Genomic DNA, 16,784 nt, shown 5'->3' on the forward strand with positions numbered 1-16,784 from the left:
CTCGACTCGACTCGACTCAACTCGACCGCGGTTCACGTGACACAGCACGACTCGACTAGACTCGATTCGGCTCGGCTCGACTCGGCTCGACTCGACTCGACTCGATTCGGCTCGGCTCGACTCGACTCGACTCAACTCGACCGCGGTTCACGTGACACAGCACGACTCGACTCGACTCGACTCGACTCGGCTCGCGCGATACAACACGACTCGACTCCGACGCGGTTTGCGCGACACAACACGACTCGACTCGACTCGACTCGGTTCGACTCGGCTCGCGCGATACAACATGACTCGACTCCGACGCGGTTTGCGCGACACAACACGACTCGACTCGACTCGACTCGACTCGACTCGGCTCGGCTCGACTCGATGCGATTCGCGCGATACATCACAACTCGACTCCGACGCGGTTTACGCGACACAACACGACTCGACTCGACTCGACTCGACTCGACGTGTTACGACCATTAAAACGCGTGAACGTGTGTCAAAGGAGCGACGTCCATTTGTTACAAAAACCATGAAATTAATTACGTACAATGCAATATCATGGAACATTATTTGCGTACGGAAGCGGCCGTTGGACGGTAGGGAGGAGGGTAGAGTTGGAGTGGTCGATTGCATTAATGGAAAAGTAATCAGAAGAATGGCTCCCTGAGGTTTACCGTGTTAATGTGAAAGCCACACTGCTAGAAAAACAAGTGTTGTGCAAACAAGCAGCTCTGATAATGGACGAAAGATTTTTAATTTACGTGGAGAGCGGAAACACGGGTTCGTAGTCATAGCGAGATACGTATTACCGCGACAGTCTCGTTAAAGTGGAAATATAGTGTGGGTGACCTAACTCAGCCCATAAAATAGTGCAACTTTATGCTGGGAAGTTTTTACATATAGAAAAAAAATAAGCCAGATGTTTAGGTGATTCCATTTCACTAAGGTACCCTGTATATGTAAATATTCCTTAATTCTAATTTCGATGAAGCTTGGTTCAGAAGCTTGATTGAAACCAATTTAATATTGGTTTCAAATAAAAATACACAAGAGCAAGATCCAGCAACGAGTAGAAATTAAAAAATTGTATATTTTCCATTGTATCTTTATAAGAATATAATCTGTGTTTTCACGGGGTTCTAAAACTAGGATGGAATACAATTATGTATACTTGAATTATTTTCATTTATCATGAAAATAAATTTCTATGTTATATGAATAGTTTTCAAAAAAGCTTTTTTGTTGTGTATAATTGAAAATACTTAGTACGAATAGGGACATGTTTGGATAAATTTTCAACTGTATGAAAATATTCTCATAAAGATATAATGTTGACTGTACAAATTTTAACTTCTTCTCGCTCTTTCTTGATCTTCTCGAGTCGAAGAAGTATAAACAGTGGTAGGGATGATTCTTTCGCATACATTCGGGTAAAATGGTCTCACACAGTGGGATACTATTATGCAATATCAAATAATTTATATTATTCGAGCTACCAACGAGTGGGTTACGATTTCCAGAATCGTTCGTCTTTTAACGCGAGTGGTCTCGTTTAAAGTTCGCCGATCAATTGCCGGCGTACGAACATCCAATAAAGGAGAGAGCAATTGGATCGTGGCAAAAAATAGTACTTCGCTTAGGTAAATATCGTTGAGCATTCACGAATGGTATAAGGTTGCACACGTTTTGTGTACACGGAAGGCAGGTTTTATAAAGCGACCGACGTGATTGACTGCTACACTCGAAACAGAATGAAAGAACTTTCGAAAGGAAATATGTTTAATTCAGAAATAGACGACGGTATGAACGATTGCTTTAAAGGCTTTGAATTCATTTTCTAAATGCACGAGTAGTAGAGTTTGGTTAAAATGATATATATGTTTATTCTATACTTTGGATTTGTATCATTTGTATCTCACCGATTATGGTAGTCGTGTGCTTTGGAGTCTATATTCTCACCTTGATCACATGGTTGCATCATGGGTGAATATTTCACCCTTCATGTTAGAAATTAAATACAATAGAAAATGTTATACCTTGCAATGTATAGACCGATCAATGGATTTAAAATTCAATGTTCTGCAAACGAGATCGTTTAAAGTAAAGATTACAAATACACAATGAAGTTACTTAAAAAATACAGCTTGCATTGTCATTTTTTGCTTTATGAATGAGATTTAATGCGATCTGCCCAGACAAGTAACACGATTCTATAAAAAACACTTGTATGTACTAATATTATATCATGGTATTAAAATTAACATATTTTCACATTTTAAACTAGTAACTTTTCTACACAAATACTGTAATACTTTCTTGTAGCGAATGAATAATTGCATCGACAAATATATTAAACAGTATACGATTTCGTTTTAAAAGACGTTGTCGATCGTACAGATTCTGCATTTTCATCGAAAAAAAAAACTATCGACAACGGATTATATTCCTCTCGAAAGCATTTAACATCGAAATATATTTCGATATCGTTGCTAGTTTCGAGGATATTCGCGTTGATCTATTTAAATGGGTCATATTATATAGTATGTATGATAGTACTGAACAAATGTATTCGGATCGAATGGTTTTGAGTGGAATACTTTCATTACTTCATCATTTTCATTTTCTTTTTTTAATTATTATGCAAAATCTATATTTCTGTTATAATTTATCGTATCTGCTGAGAAAATTTACGTATCATTCCGTCTTCTGTGCGCAATTTTATCGATTCAGCAAGGCAAACAACAATTCGAAATATCACAATATAAGTATTCGTATACATACACTTTGCTCGATGCAGTATCTACGGACGAGAGGATGATCCTAGCCCTGTTAGGTGAGATGGAAGTTGGACTTTGCAGGGAATCGACCATCGAACTGGAAAGCGTATCGCGCGAGTAATATGTTTTGAAACTGTTGCGAAAATCATAACAATACTTTGGATCTACGCGCTCTTTCGTTGATAAAACGCGTGCTAACATTAATCGTAAATTGCATTGTGTATTCAAAGTTCGGTGCCTACCCGAAATGAATGTACTAAATTATGAAACGAAACACGATTTTCTTACTATATATTTACTCTCTCAGGGTATCAAGGAACTAACAGAACAAATGGTTGATCCAACAAGAATACAACATAATCAAACCGTACTTAATCGTTTGGACAGTTGAACAAATTTTAAAGTCGATTTTCCCGAAAACAAAGCTCCAGATGACACAATATTGTATCAAATTTCTTTTTTATTTTCTCACGTACCCCTAAACCAGGTGTTCTATCATGTTCACCCTGTACAAGACTGGGAATATTTTTGGCAAAAAGGTACCCAAGATTCTGACAGTTCAACGAACAGACTCTCTACTAACTCAAGGTGTCAGCGAACTAACAGAACAAACGGCCGATAAAACATGAACGTGTCGAGAAACCGTGGGAGCGATTTCTCTAGCAGTTCGTAGGGTACATTTATGTATAAGCGTCTTCCCCTGTTGTGTTCAGGGGAGGCACTCGAATATGACGTCCATCGAGACCGATTTTATTCGACCGTCGTTACTAGTGCTCGTTATTCTCTCGTTAGTCCGAATGCTGTGGATCGAAACTAGCCAGCCGTAGTGTTTCGATCAGTGAGCTGGACTCGGTGAACCGAATTCAATTATATGACTTCCGTCCCCAAAGCGACTGCCACCGATCCGTCCTCCTGGAGCGTGTATAATAGCGCCCTTTTCGAGGCTGCGTCGTTGGTTGGTTGTTCGCGATTAAAGCGCCGGCCAAAAGCCACGGATCGACGAGCTTCGTTAACAAATTTTTTCCGCGCGCCAGTTAATTGGATCCATCGCGTCATTAATTACCGACGTCTGACGCGGTGCAAACAACCGCGTGGCTGGTCGCGCGTGGAAAAATACTGAGTGTCTCTCGGAATCGTCGGCGAACATTCGATCCTCGTATACCCCTCACCACCCATCGCAATTTTCCATTCAATAATTTCGGACCGAATTAACGGCGGAGAATCGTCGAGAATCCGCGTTGAAACAGTTTCGAAATTTTTTTTCGACGCAGAAAAAGCATTCCGCCGCGTCGATTGCTAGCTTCGTTAGGGGATGCACCGATATTGGTCCACGCTGGAGAGCTATTTTACGAGGCTGGACAACTCGAGGGATCTCTCGTCGATCGATGGCCATAGTTTCGGATAATTTCATCGACCGAACGAAGAATCGGACGAGAATTATTCAAGCAGGATTCGAGCAACGGAGAATCGTCTCTTGGTGTTGTTGGGTCGTTTCAGTGTTTTCAGAGTTTCTTTGCACTTCTTGGACAAGCGCGAAAAAACACGGCGCGTCAATTGCTATCTTTGTTGGAGGATACACCGATATTTATCTATGCCGGATGATTATTTTACGAAAATGGACAACTCGAGGGATCTCTCGTCGATCAATGACCATAGTTTCGGATAATTTCATCGACCGAACGAAGAATCGGACGAGAATTATTCAAGCAGGATTCGAGCAACGGAGAATCGTCTCTTGGTGTGGTTGGGTCGTTTCAGTGTTTTCAGAGTTTCTTTGCACTTCTTGGACAAGCGCGAAAAAACACGGCGCGTCAATTGCTATCTTTGTTGGAGGATACACCGATATTTATCTATACCGGATGATTATTTTACGAAAATGGAAAACTCGAAGGAAGTCTCACAGTTTTTAATAATTCGACCAATCGAGAACGAGACGAGAGTGACTCGGACGAGTTTCGAGTAACGAAGAAATGTCTCTTGTTGTTACTGGGTTGTTTGAACATTTCCAGAATTGTTCTGTACTTTCTGGAGAATTACAAAAGAGACCAATATCGGTGCATCTCTTAACGAAGCTAGGACATGCACAGATATCGGTCTACGCTCGATGATTATTTGACGAGAATGGACAACTCGAGGGATCTCTCACAGTTTTTAATAATTCGACCAATCGAGAACGAGACGAGAGTGACCCGGACAAGTTTCGAGTAACGAAGAAATGTCTCTCGGTGTTACCGGGTTGTTTGAACATTTCCAGAATTGTTCTGTACTTTCTGGAGAATTACAAAAGAGACCAATATCGGTGCATCTCTTAACGAAGCTAGGACATGCACAGATATCGGTCTACGCTCGATGATTATTTAACGAGAATGGACAACTCGAGGGATCTCTCACAGTTTTTAATAATTCGGCCGATCGAGCGAAGAACGAGACGAGAGTAATCCAGGTAGGTTTCGAGCAAAGGAGAATTGTCTCTCGGTGTCACCGGGTTGTTCCAGTATTTCCGGAGTTTCTCTGTACTTCCTGGGAAGGTGTCTCTTTCGTTTCACTATGACGCCAGTTTTATCAAACGGAATTTTATGTCACGCAGTCTTTTGACGTTCAGCTACGGCCGACTATGCATAGCTTAATCCGGCGCGCGTCTCATGTGTCCCGAGTTAGGTATTCATGCTGTTCCTAGTTTCTCTAATGCAAACTTTATCGCATGGACATCTGCTAGACGCACTCGGTGGATCTTCGACGAAGGTGAATACTATCTTTTTATTTACATCGAGAAGATGGCCCTTGTTTCGTAGGTCACCTAGCTCCGTGCTCTCAACCTTAATATCGAATTATTTTTTCATCGACAAAAGTTTATCGAACAATGTCGTTCAACACTCGATTCGCGTCGAAACGTTCTTTTGAATTTTTACGAGTAACAAATTTAAATTAGAAAAACCAAGAAGTTACTCTTGTAACTAAGTACAGTGTAATTGCTATTTTTCATGAAGTGATTTCGCAAAATTGAATTTCGAATCGGAAATAGAAAACACGAATACGAAGTTTCATCGCGAGATCCACTCGGCCCGTTCAGAAGCGATTGTGATACGTTCGATAAAATATCGAAAAACATTTCTCTCGTTTAATAATCGGCACGCAACCGCTCGGTATACTTTCCGCGAAACAAATTTTTCGACGTTTTCCTCGATTACGATACTTTTACCCCTCGTGGCTCGGGAAGTGAAAATAAACAACGAGCGACGGGACAGAAAGTCCCCGGACAGCGTTAACAAACGAACGTAACCGTCGTCGCTAAAAGCGATATCGACGTTGAACAGCGTGGTAAGCTCGAACCGGAAAATCTGAGTAGAATCCGCGTTCCTCGGGGCAAGTACGCCGTAACGAAAGCTCCTCTTTCAATCTCATAAGTCGCGCCGCAAGAAGAATTGCTCATTCTCGGGACGCTTCTTTTCGTGCCCTCTTGTTTCTCTCTCCCCCACCCTCCTCCCTCTCTTTCGCGCGCGCACGCCGCGGAAGGAGAAGAGAAAAAGAGAAAGGAAAAAGAATTGTTTGTCGATCGAGGGGAAAAATTGGAGGGCGAGAAGAGAGAAGAGAAAAAGGGGGAGAGACTCGTCGCGGGAAAAGGGGAGAGAGACTCGTCTAAGGACCCACGAAAGAAGGGCTGGGGCTGGTGGTAGGGGTATACGAGCAACCCTCGGTGCCGCGAGCCCTTATTTTCGTTTACACCGCAAATAACTGCAAGGCTCGTCGCATCGGGCACGACCCTTGTGACCGTCGAGGGGTTAATTGCGGTTCTTATATCGAAACGTCGAAGACAGAAGGGTGGACCGGCCCTACTCGGAGAACGACGAAGGGCGAAGCGGATCGGTGAAAAGCAGGGGCGGAACTGCAATGTAGGACGAGACTTTAATCTCGTCGTAATGGGGAAACGCAATTTTCCTGCAGCTCGCTGCCAACGAGGTCGTTTCCTTAGATCGATCTGCTTTATACGAGCACGTCCCTTCGCTCCGTCCACTCGTCGCTCGTTTCGGAATCTCTTTGACGCGAGCTACCATCCCCACTTCCGCGACGAAAAAGAGAAAGGTGACAGAAGTGGGGGAGAAAGGATACCAAGGGGTGGGGGATACAGGGACCACCACGTGGTGGTAGCTTCCTTTCCACTTTTATACGACGACCTTGCCCGCAGTGTCCCGTCGGATAGATGCGTGGCCCGTTATGTGTGCTTCATGCATACACACCGCGCCCGATAGATCGATTTCCATCAATGACGCAGACATATTGGATTCGACGGTAATACAAGCCGGTTCGGAGTGGGGAGAGAAAGGGTGGGGGGAGTCCTTCGAATTTCCGATATGTATTTACCGCGATGGCTGAATGCAACGTGGACAGGGGGATCCGGTGCTATCGTTACCACGTCGCGTAAAAAGACAGCGTTGAACGCCCCACCGATTCGTTGTTCCGTGAGAGCCTCGTTTCGGCTAACTGGTTACGAGGTCGTTCGACATTATCCAGTGTACCGGGCGATTATGCGAATACACTGTGGCTAGAAATTAATGTAAGAGAGCCACGTTGAGGAATACTCGTACTGGTATGGTTTATCGTAGTACCAAAGACGGAGAAGCATGGCAGGAAAATATGTCTCCCCGCCCATTTTGGTTTGAAACACCTTCGCGTAAAAAGAGGCTAATTTATCCGGAAAGTGTGTTCCGATAAATTATTATCGGAAAGTGTGTTGTCCGATAAGATTTGTTTATATCGTTAATACTTTTCAAAGTATTCGGTTACGATACTCTGCATGCCCCGCCCTGTTTAACGTACATGTAACACAGATATCGATAGAAACGCAACATCGTAAATTTCTCATTTATTCGCAATCGTGTATTACAGAAATAAGCCAGCCGGTGTTACTCGGTCGCGACTGTTCGAGCCGAAACGAATTGAAAAAGCGAAGGCAATTTTTAACGAAACACCGACGGTCTCGAATGTGTTAAGCTGCTAATCGATATTTTCCATTTTCTTCTCAATCGGTGCTCCCTCCGTGCCGCGTACGACGTTCTCGTGCTCTTTTTCTTTTTCTTTTCTCTTTCTTTTTTTTTGTGCACGCCCCGAGCCTCTCGGGAGCACGTCGCGCAGTATTTACTGCAGCGAGGTCTGAGCGCCCCCCGTGTAATCTAGGGAGTAGCTGTTATCGTATGAACAGAGCGGGATGTAAGAATAACAATCAGGAATCGGGGTGGAATTGAGCAAACTTCGTAGACTGTGGCTCGCGGGGACAACGAAATTGCTCGATCGTTTTGTCATTGTTTCTCGCTGGAGAACGTGATACCGGAGAACTTGTATCGTTCTATCAGAAATCTATCCACTGCCTGGGATCGTTAAATTACCGACAATCTCTGAACGAGATACCCAGGAGCGCAACATCTACTAATATCAACGTAGACGTTATCAATTTTTATACATCTGGTTGAATTTTAATTTTGTAATTAAAATCGCTCTCGCTGAACATCTTTGCCTCTCTATTGTACTTTTCATTGTTACTTCCAAAGTGACAGTAATTGATACATATACACAAAAATGGAAACAAACAAATTCCCGTGTAACTTTCCAATAACTCGCGAAAGAAACGTCAGAGAACTCGGTGCAACGTCCATATTCGTGCATCAGCGCGAGTCACGAATCGTTCGAAAATCTTCCTCGGTTCGACAGCACAATGTCGATTCCAAACGCGAATGTATCGATGGCGGAACAGTTTTCGATCCAATCGCCATCTAATCGTATCAGTTCCATGATCGATCTTCACCCTTGGTCGTAACGGCGGAACAACACCGGTCCCGTTGAACGAAAGGGTTTCGAGACACTCCGAGAACAGGCAAAGTTCGAAGTTCATTGAAAAATCGACCTTTAATAGGAGAAGTTGGTTGCGCCACGGCACGGGCAAACGAGCCGAGAAAATTCAAATTCCCCTCGTCTTTCGCTTTACCGTGTCGCGTATCATCCGCCAAGATTTTTCCCCTCGATGAAAGCCTCTCGTGGAGGGTGAAGGAAGGCGTTTCTTTCCGAGATAGCCTCTGGCCAGGAAGTCGGCTGAAAGTTTACGCTGCCGCTTTTTCCTTTGTGGTATCATCGGCGTGTCTCAAACGGTTCACCAGGTTTTATCCGACCTCACGGCGGCCCAACGCCACTGCTTGGCCCCCTCGGTCCTCCTCTTGGCTGCTCTTCGAACGTCGGCAGCATGTCGGGATAAACGAAATTAAAACGTCGAGGTAAGTTTTTGCGAAGTACGTGGACTCGTTGCAGAAGCCTGGTGTGGCGAAAAGGGGTTAGATGAAAGAGCGGAGACAGCCACGGTGACGGGTGTCTTTGTCTCTCTTTCCATAAAAGTGCCACGAATGCCTGGCGGCGCGGGAGACTTGACCTTTGTGCTTGGCAACATTATTAAGTCCTTTGGAGCGACGCAAACAGCCGACGGAAGCACGAAGGTTGCTCGAGGGCGAATTACAAAAGACATTCGAAACGAAATAACTTCAAAATTCTTCTTCTCGGACCAACGTGGAGGGGACAAGACAAATTAGAGAGAGAGAAAGAGAGTGGGAACGTTGTACTCGCCACAGAGGAATCCGTCTGATCTTTTGGCCGCGATTGCAAGGCGCAGGTTGACTTTCCTTTCGTTCCCTCTCGAAATTGGAACCCAGCGCGATGTTGTTCCGACGAACTTTGTATCTAAAACGCGTCTTAACGAGACGCAATTCGACCGTGGGATTACAGCCCGGGGACAGCCCGCGGGCGTAGTGTGTAAATAATACGCGATTCTGTTTTCTGCCCCGGTGGTTGGTTGGCTCCGCCATTGTGCGCGGTTTGGGATTTCGAGTTCGTTTGGTTTCGAGCGACTTTGAACGCGACAAACCACCCTCACAATTACGCGAAAAACCGATCGAACGATTTTCTCTCTTTATTATTCTGTATCGGTTAAACGCACTATTGTGCGATCGCTTTCTTTGTGCGTTTCAATTAAATTTAGAGAATTTTAGGAAAGAGGAATTTTAATTTCCAACATCTTCTATGTTCGAGGATAAAATACTGGGTCTAGGTAAAACGTCGAGTAACTGTTGTTGGACGATCATGGTTGTAGACGTTCCAAAACGGTCGACCTTCCAGTCGAGTTATCAATCATGTATACCTTATCCGAAGTCTGAGAATATTTATATAGGATATGAATGGTTTGGAAAATAAAAAACTTAGAAAATCAGAAATTGTGTTACGATTTATTTCGGAAGTTAACCATCTTGTTGAAACCGAGTACATCGTTCTTGATCCTTTAACCACGACGATTCTCTCCAGTAGAACGCTTTCGCTGAAAGAACCGCTGCAAAACTGTATAAATAATTTATGAATGAAAAAGTTACTTTTAAAGAGATATCAAACAGTACGTGAAAATGTTACTAGAGTTGTAAGTTTTGAAGAAATACATAATATGGTTAGATTGTTTTTCTTTTACAAATAGAGGCATAAAATAAATTCAGAGTTCGAGTCTGTTTAAACGGAAGAGCTAATTTCTTAAATAGAATAGCCAATTTAGAGTATAACAGTGCGAGGATATAAAACTTTTAATTTTTAATATATTGTCTTTGTTCATCCTATTATTTATCCCCTATTTGTGTACATTTGAAGCACAAGTATATCTTTTAACGTGTTTCACAGAGAAAGTAATAGAACGAACAGAGACAAATATTTAAAAAACGGTAAATTTTACGAGAATTGTATATTACTACTTTTGTACTCAAATCAAAATCGAGCATTGGTAGTATCATTGAAGAAAAAAAAACATTCTCAACCTCTAGATCACATTCACCTGTAAAATATCCATTATCGTGTTAGGTATTTCTTTAAACGTTACTTTAATATTTTTGTTCGTAATATTTTCGCGTATTGTTCAAAGATACTCGGACATAGTTTTGGAAATACTATAAAAACACTGTGTGCATCCCACTGTGGCTAAAAACGCGGTCCAGGTAAGACGTCGAATTACAGGGTCTGTGTAGAGAGCTAAGAGCTTTCTGGTTCTTTCGATGAGCTCTGTCAGACTGTAAAGCTTCTAGCCGTAATATATAAACACCTTGTGTATTATACGGTGCGAAAGAGCTTCGACTGTTCTTCCTGGTACCTTTCAGCGGCTATCATATTTCCTTTCTTCCGTCGTTGTTCCTTTCCCTCCAGTGTACTAACAGTGGTTAAGAATTACGCGAAATTGCGCCGCTGCCTCCGGGCTACGGGAATGGAACGCAGCGAGAGACACGAATTCGCGTCGGTTTAACGAGCCCCGAATGAAGAATACGAAACAAAAAGAAGCAAAATATTGGTGCTCGTAGCCGTCGGCCATGCTGCTCGCGTGTTATACACAGTGTGAACTAACAAAGATCGACCGACGAACGGGTAGCCGCGTGAAAAAAATTGTTCACGGTGAGTGAAAAAAATAAAAAAATAACGAAACGCGACGGTTCTTACGAAACTCTCTACCCGCATACCGAGTCTGTACGCTGCTGTTTTTCGTGACGTTAAAATCTCCTTTCCCGTTTTTGAAAACTCGATGGTGCTGAACGTATTTAAAATTGCATGATTCTTTTTTCTTTGTTAATGTACAATCATCTATACGAACGTAGAAACAGTAAGAAGAAAAACTGAACACACCTACGACGTTTTGATAAAAGTAAATTTTGATTCAATATTTGCATCTAGAATCCAAAAGAGGCAAAATCTTAGTATTATCTATAATTTTGCTTTTCTCACTGATTAAAAAATTTGCTCTTCTAATTAAAATTTAGAGAGAATATGAAATTTTATTTCGATATATGAAATATCAAACAACCATAATTCTAAATATTTGTGGAATATTGGAATATTAGGAAGATATAATTGAAATTTGGGGAAATATCAAGTACACCTTAAGGGTGTACAAAATATCGACTAATAAATATTTGTGTAGTCGTTAACCCGATTTAGGCTATTGGTACGATTTTAAACGTTACCTAAAAAAAAAATAAATAAAACGAATAAAACGTGGAATGTTTTGAACGATAGAAAAAAAATAAACGGAAGTCGACTTTGACGTATGTAGCTGTTCTTGAATGAACACTCCACTGTGAAATATGATTCGCGATTTAATACTCCGAACGGATGCGTCTGCTTTACAGATACCAAACCACCTGGTCTGGTTGTGCTTCTTCTACTTGTTATTCCATTCGACCCTCAATCTGATGGGCGAACTGCTGCATTTCGCCGATCGGAATTTCTACTGCGACTGGTGGAACGCGAATAACATCGACACTTTCTGGAGAACATGGAACATGCCGGTGCATCGATGGGCTGTACGGTAAGTGCTGTTTGATTCGCTATTCGCTATCTACGATACACGGTCGCGTCGGGTCCGACGAGCTACATTTCGACAAGGTAAATGACGTTTAACCCCCCTGTACATCGAGCGAAACGAAAAATATCGTAAATATACGACGGATCGTAAATTGAACGCGGCGCAGAATGGACCAGAACGTATTCGCAACGCGATAAAAATAATTGACCGATTTCGACGAGAGCCTCGCTTAGAAACACATTCGATAATCAATTTCTTTGACATTTCGACGCGATGTTGCTTTCATCAGTCACTGGAACTAATTAACGAGTATAAATACCGGGCTTCTTTAACCGATTTAAATAATTTTATTTAACGTTTTTATTACACCGAGCTTGCAACACACGGAATAAAAATTCGTTTAACTAGGTGCAGGAAAGGTGATGTTTGTGAATTTGATCTTAAAAACATACGTGCGTAAATTATGGTCAGAGTTTCATTTCTTTTCTTTTTAATTCAGTTACCGCTGTTTCTCAAAAACCAAAATGGCAGATGTCGCTACTCGTTCCTAATTTATAATATTTCACAATATGAACCGCAATTTATGGGCGAAAAGACCCGATTCGTAGACATTCTTTACAGCTACTCGTAGTAGCGTGTTCCATTAATTTCAATATGTTACCGAAAAACGTGAAATATACTCCATACTGGTATATCTCTTGTTTGTCACGAATTCGTTGCTTTACACACGTTTACACGGTACATGTTTGCAACGAATAATTCTGTAAAAATAAATTTTAAAAAAGGGAGTTTGTCCACGAAGAGTCCCGAACCCGACAAATTTTTTCCGATTTTCGTTCGCGTTTATCTCCGTTACAACAATATAAGAGTGTCTGTTATATCGCTAACGTTGAAATATGATATTTGTTACGATTGGAATGTTTTCAAATATTTTAAATTTACATACCCCTCAACTCCCGCTATGGTTATGATTCCCTTCTCTTCCTCTCTTCCATCTTTTATGTTTTTGTGGATTGTTGAAATACCTGGATTTTCTTCATATTTGATCGCAACATGTTTATACTATGAGCTGGATGTTTTTGGTACAATCGGTGCGATCTTGCAGTTTGAAAAAGAAAGCTGCATAGCGATTAACATTCCGGGTCTCGAGAGACTCGTGCATTCACATTTTTGTTTACGTTTGGTTATTATTGGTTTCTTGAAACATAATACTGCAGCTTCCCCCTCTCAACTATTAGACAGTATTCTTTGCAGCAGCAAGTAAAAGAAATAAAGTTTATATACAAGGATATTACTTAGAACTAGGCCAAGTTTACGATACAGGTGAATACGTCTGTTACTTGGGAAAATTATAAAATTTTAGATATTTAAAACTTTATTAGATATTTAAATCTTTTAAAACCAAAGAACATCGGCAACGATAACAAATACACTAACCACGTACATATTGAAATAACAGTATTATGTACAAATTGCATATAATTATAGAAATATAAATATATTTTATTTCAAATATAACATTATATTCTTATTCATTATATTTATTTATTATATTTGCAACCAGTATTCGCTTTGGATAGATGTAGCTAATAAATGGACAAGACTACTCAAATATCTATTTAAAAGTTAGTTTTGAAAAACGTATTAGAAACGATTCGCTATGGGTCACAACTGACCCGACATTCGCTCTCCACGAGACTGTTTCGTCATCCGCCTTACGAAGATTAATAAATTGTGAATCATAAATTGTGAATCACGAGTTACCGTGTTCTAAGGAATCCATTTAAATGTTATAAAAGAAAAAGAGTACGAGAAAATATTTCTGAGATCCAATACTCACTGTATGTCCACTCTAAAACTTTGCTCGCTTTATTAAAACGCTTTTACACATACAAGTTATTGTTTATGAGTAAAATTTTATCATTCTTTGATTTAAATACGTGTTGTTTACTTTCGAACTTTGGTCAGAATCACCTCCGAAATATCTCGATAAAATACTCACGTACGTTCTCCGCGAGTTTTAATTACGTTCTTATCAAATTTCATGAGTTTTAATTGAATTCTAACCGTTCGAATCAAGAAAACTCGCGTAGTTTAAAGTTGCCCTCTCCGAAGCGGTTATACTACCTATTATCCGTCATATTTTGTCGGTAAAGTTTTCCCCGTGGCACATATATAATATCTTACACAGCACAAGTATAAAACAATGCATGACGAACTATTCAAAAAGTTTTCGACATTCCAAACTTTCAAACTTTTTAATTCCCTGTTACCTTTTTTAAAACGTTTTCTTTATTACTTTTTAACAGGTGCTTTTAATAAGAGTTCCTTCTTTTTCTTTTCATAGCTCGCAAACATTTATCGACAAATTCGCGAAATTAATGCGTACATCGATATGTTCTGTGCAACGTCGTTTTTTATGGTAAAATGTCATGTCACTGCGAAAGTGGCACGAATTTTGAAAGGTTAGAAGAGCAACTTGAGATATAAATAATTTTCGCATGCGTTGTTTTAGACTTAAAGGAAACGAATTATCCAACGTCTCGTATATTCTTATTCGAAATAATATTAAGTATAGTACCTCTGCTATAATTTAGCTTGTTTCGCATAAACTAATTCAATCTATTGTTCCCGTACGAGACTATTGTAAGGTTACCATATTTCGCCATTAAATTTGTGATAATTTAATAGGTTTACATGTTACTATTAATTATATTATATACAGAGGTACAGTATAGAAATAATATCGCATATTCCGTGATATTCTTCTATTGTTGATCCGTGCAAATCTTTCTACGGTTTTCTTGTTTTTAAGGTTAATTATATATTCGCAGCATAAAAGTACAATTTTTTTTTTTAATCAAAGCTACGCATTATTCCATTTAAATCGAATCGTACAAAATTTACCACGAAGCTTAATTCGCATTATTATCGTTGTAAATTTTGTATTCTTCGAAACCTCAAATGAGCTTTATTTCAGCATCCAAATTAAATGTACATAGCGTTACATAGGTATTAGTATAAATTACTATTACTTACGACAAGTTCGTATTATTTCTCTCCTAAACTAGAAAACTACTATAATTCTTACTAGTTATCTTACGATGCTCGTTATTAAATATCGTTTCCCGAAGATAATCACGGTAAACCTAGGTGTATTCTAGAAACGTTTCCCCTTCTCCGTAGCCAGTAATAAATTGTACAACTTGGTACACGTTTTCCGAAGAAACGTATCAACGATAGCTCGGTACAAATTACTCGCGGAAAAATCGATACATGCCGCGGATTCTATTATAGTTAAGTGTACTACTTTTCTGTAAGATTTATCGAACGGCAGGTCGTTACGTTCGCGAGAAAAAGGAGGCGAGCTACCGGTCGTTGGTGTTCGTCGCGTCTACTCGTCGTATGATAAATTGTCGCCCTCTAAGCTCGCTATTACGCTCGGTGTTCGACAGGAGTCGCTTTTTCGTTCGATGTTCGAATCGCGACTCGAAGTACACGAGACAAGAGGGGAAGGAGATAGAGGAGTAGTAGGAGGAGGAGGTGGAGTAGTAGAAGGTGTACACGAAGATGGAATCTTACTTTTCTCGCTTTGAATGGCACGAACGAAGCAACGAAGGCGACGACGGAGGTGAGGTAAATAGTGAGCAAAGGAAGGGAACGAAAGCGAGAAAAGAAGTCGGTATCCAGCCGCGAGTCGCACTTTTGATCGAGCTCCTTTCCGCCTAAGCGGCTAAACTTCGTTAACGAGTGTGCTCCGCTTTAAGGAGATTTAATTACATTTTTCGCGAGAACCTGGCTCCTGTCTAGCCTCCGAAAAGGAAGAGAAATTTCCGTGAATCAGAGACTTTCCCCGCCACCTGCTCACCCCTCGGTCGCCGTCCCTTTTAACCCCCGTGGAAACTGCTACGCGGCTAATTGTTTTACCTGCCCCTTCTCCCCTCGACTCCACCTTTTCCATGTACATATCTGTATGTACGTATACGTGTATTAGATATATATGAAATAATACGATATACATATATACATACATTTATATATATATATATATTATATAACTACTGCCACTCTAAGTACTACTTTTAATGTCCGTGTAACTGAAAAGGGTATCGGGCGGGGCAGCTCGTGTTTGAAAACTATTCTACCGCGAAATGGAACTACCCACAGGTACCGTAGCGACGAAAATCTTCCATTTTACCGTTTATTTCCGAAAATTAATTCGCAGACGCGTTTATGAACACTCGGCTCCCGACGCAGTCTTTAATTAATTTTCATTCGGCCACGGGCTGCACAGGTAACGCGGTAAATCGTCGACTACCCCGAGGACCGCGGAGTCCGCGGTGAATTTTTCCCATTTTTAGCACCGCGTTTCCGATTTTCTTTCGTTCGCGATTTTCTTACGTTGCGTCGCAAGTCGGGACTATCGAACGACGAGGAGATTTCAACGAAGATAATAATAAATGACGAAGATGTGAACGGTTTTCGAACAGCATTTCGACACTGGAGATTTTACTTCGGTGAATGTCTAGAGTATGAAAAATGTACGCGAGAAGATAGCAAAAATTAACCAATGAAGAATACGAAGAAAAGTTTCTTTTTTGCTACAGAGTACGCGAATAGACGAAAGGAACAACAAGTAATCGATGAGAAAA

General features: G+C 40.9%; 1 protein-coding gene across 3 annotated transcripts in view; it reads left to right on the top strand.

Moving 5' to 3' along the window:
• Positions 1-16,784, top strand: part of Mdy (diacylglycerol O-acyltransferase) — a 243,134-nt gene that overhangs the window by 214,721 nt on the left and 11,629 nt on the right. For all 3 annotated transcript variants that reach the window (XR_012993772.1, XM_076324416.1, XM_076324417.1), the window contains one exon: positions 11,957-12,135. Coding sequence is in view for 2 of the 3 variants with exons in the window: in XM_076324416.1 (XP_076180531.1) it covers positions 11,957-12,135 (179 nt within the window). In the remaining variant the exon portion in view is untranslated. The remainder of the gene's footprint in view (positions 1-11,956; positions 12,136-16,784) is intronic.

The sequence above is a fragment of the Ptiloglossa arizonensis genome, chromosome 12 (assembly GCF_051014685.1).
Source record: "Ptiloglossa arizonensis isolate GNS036 chromosome 12, iyPtiAriz1_principal, whole genome shotgun sequence".
Classification (NCBI taxonomy): domain Eukaryota; kingdom Metazoa; phylum Arthropoda; class Insecta; order Hymenoptera; family Colletidae; genus Ptiloglossa; species Ptiloglossa arizonensis.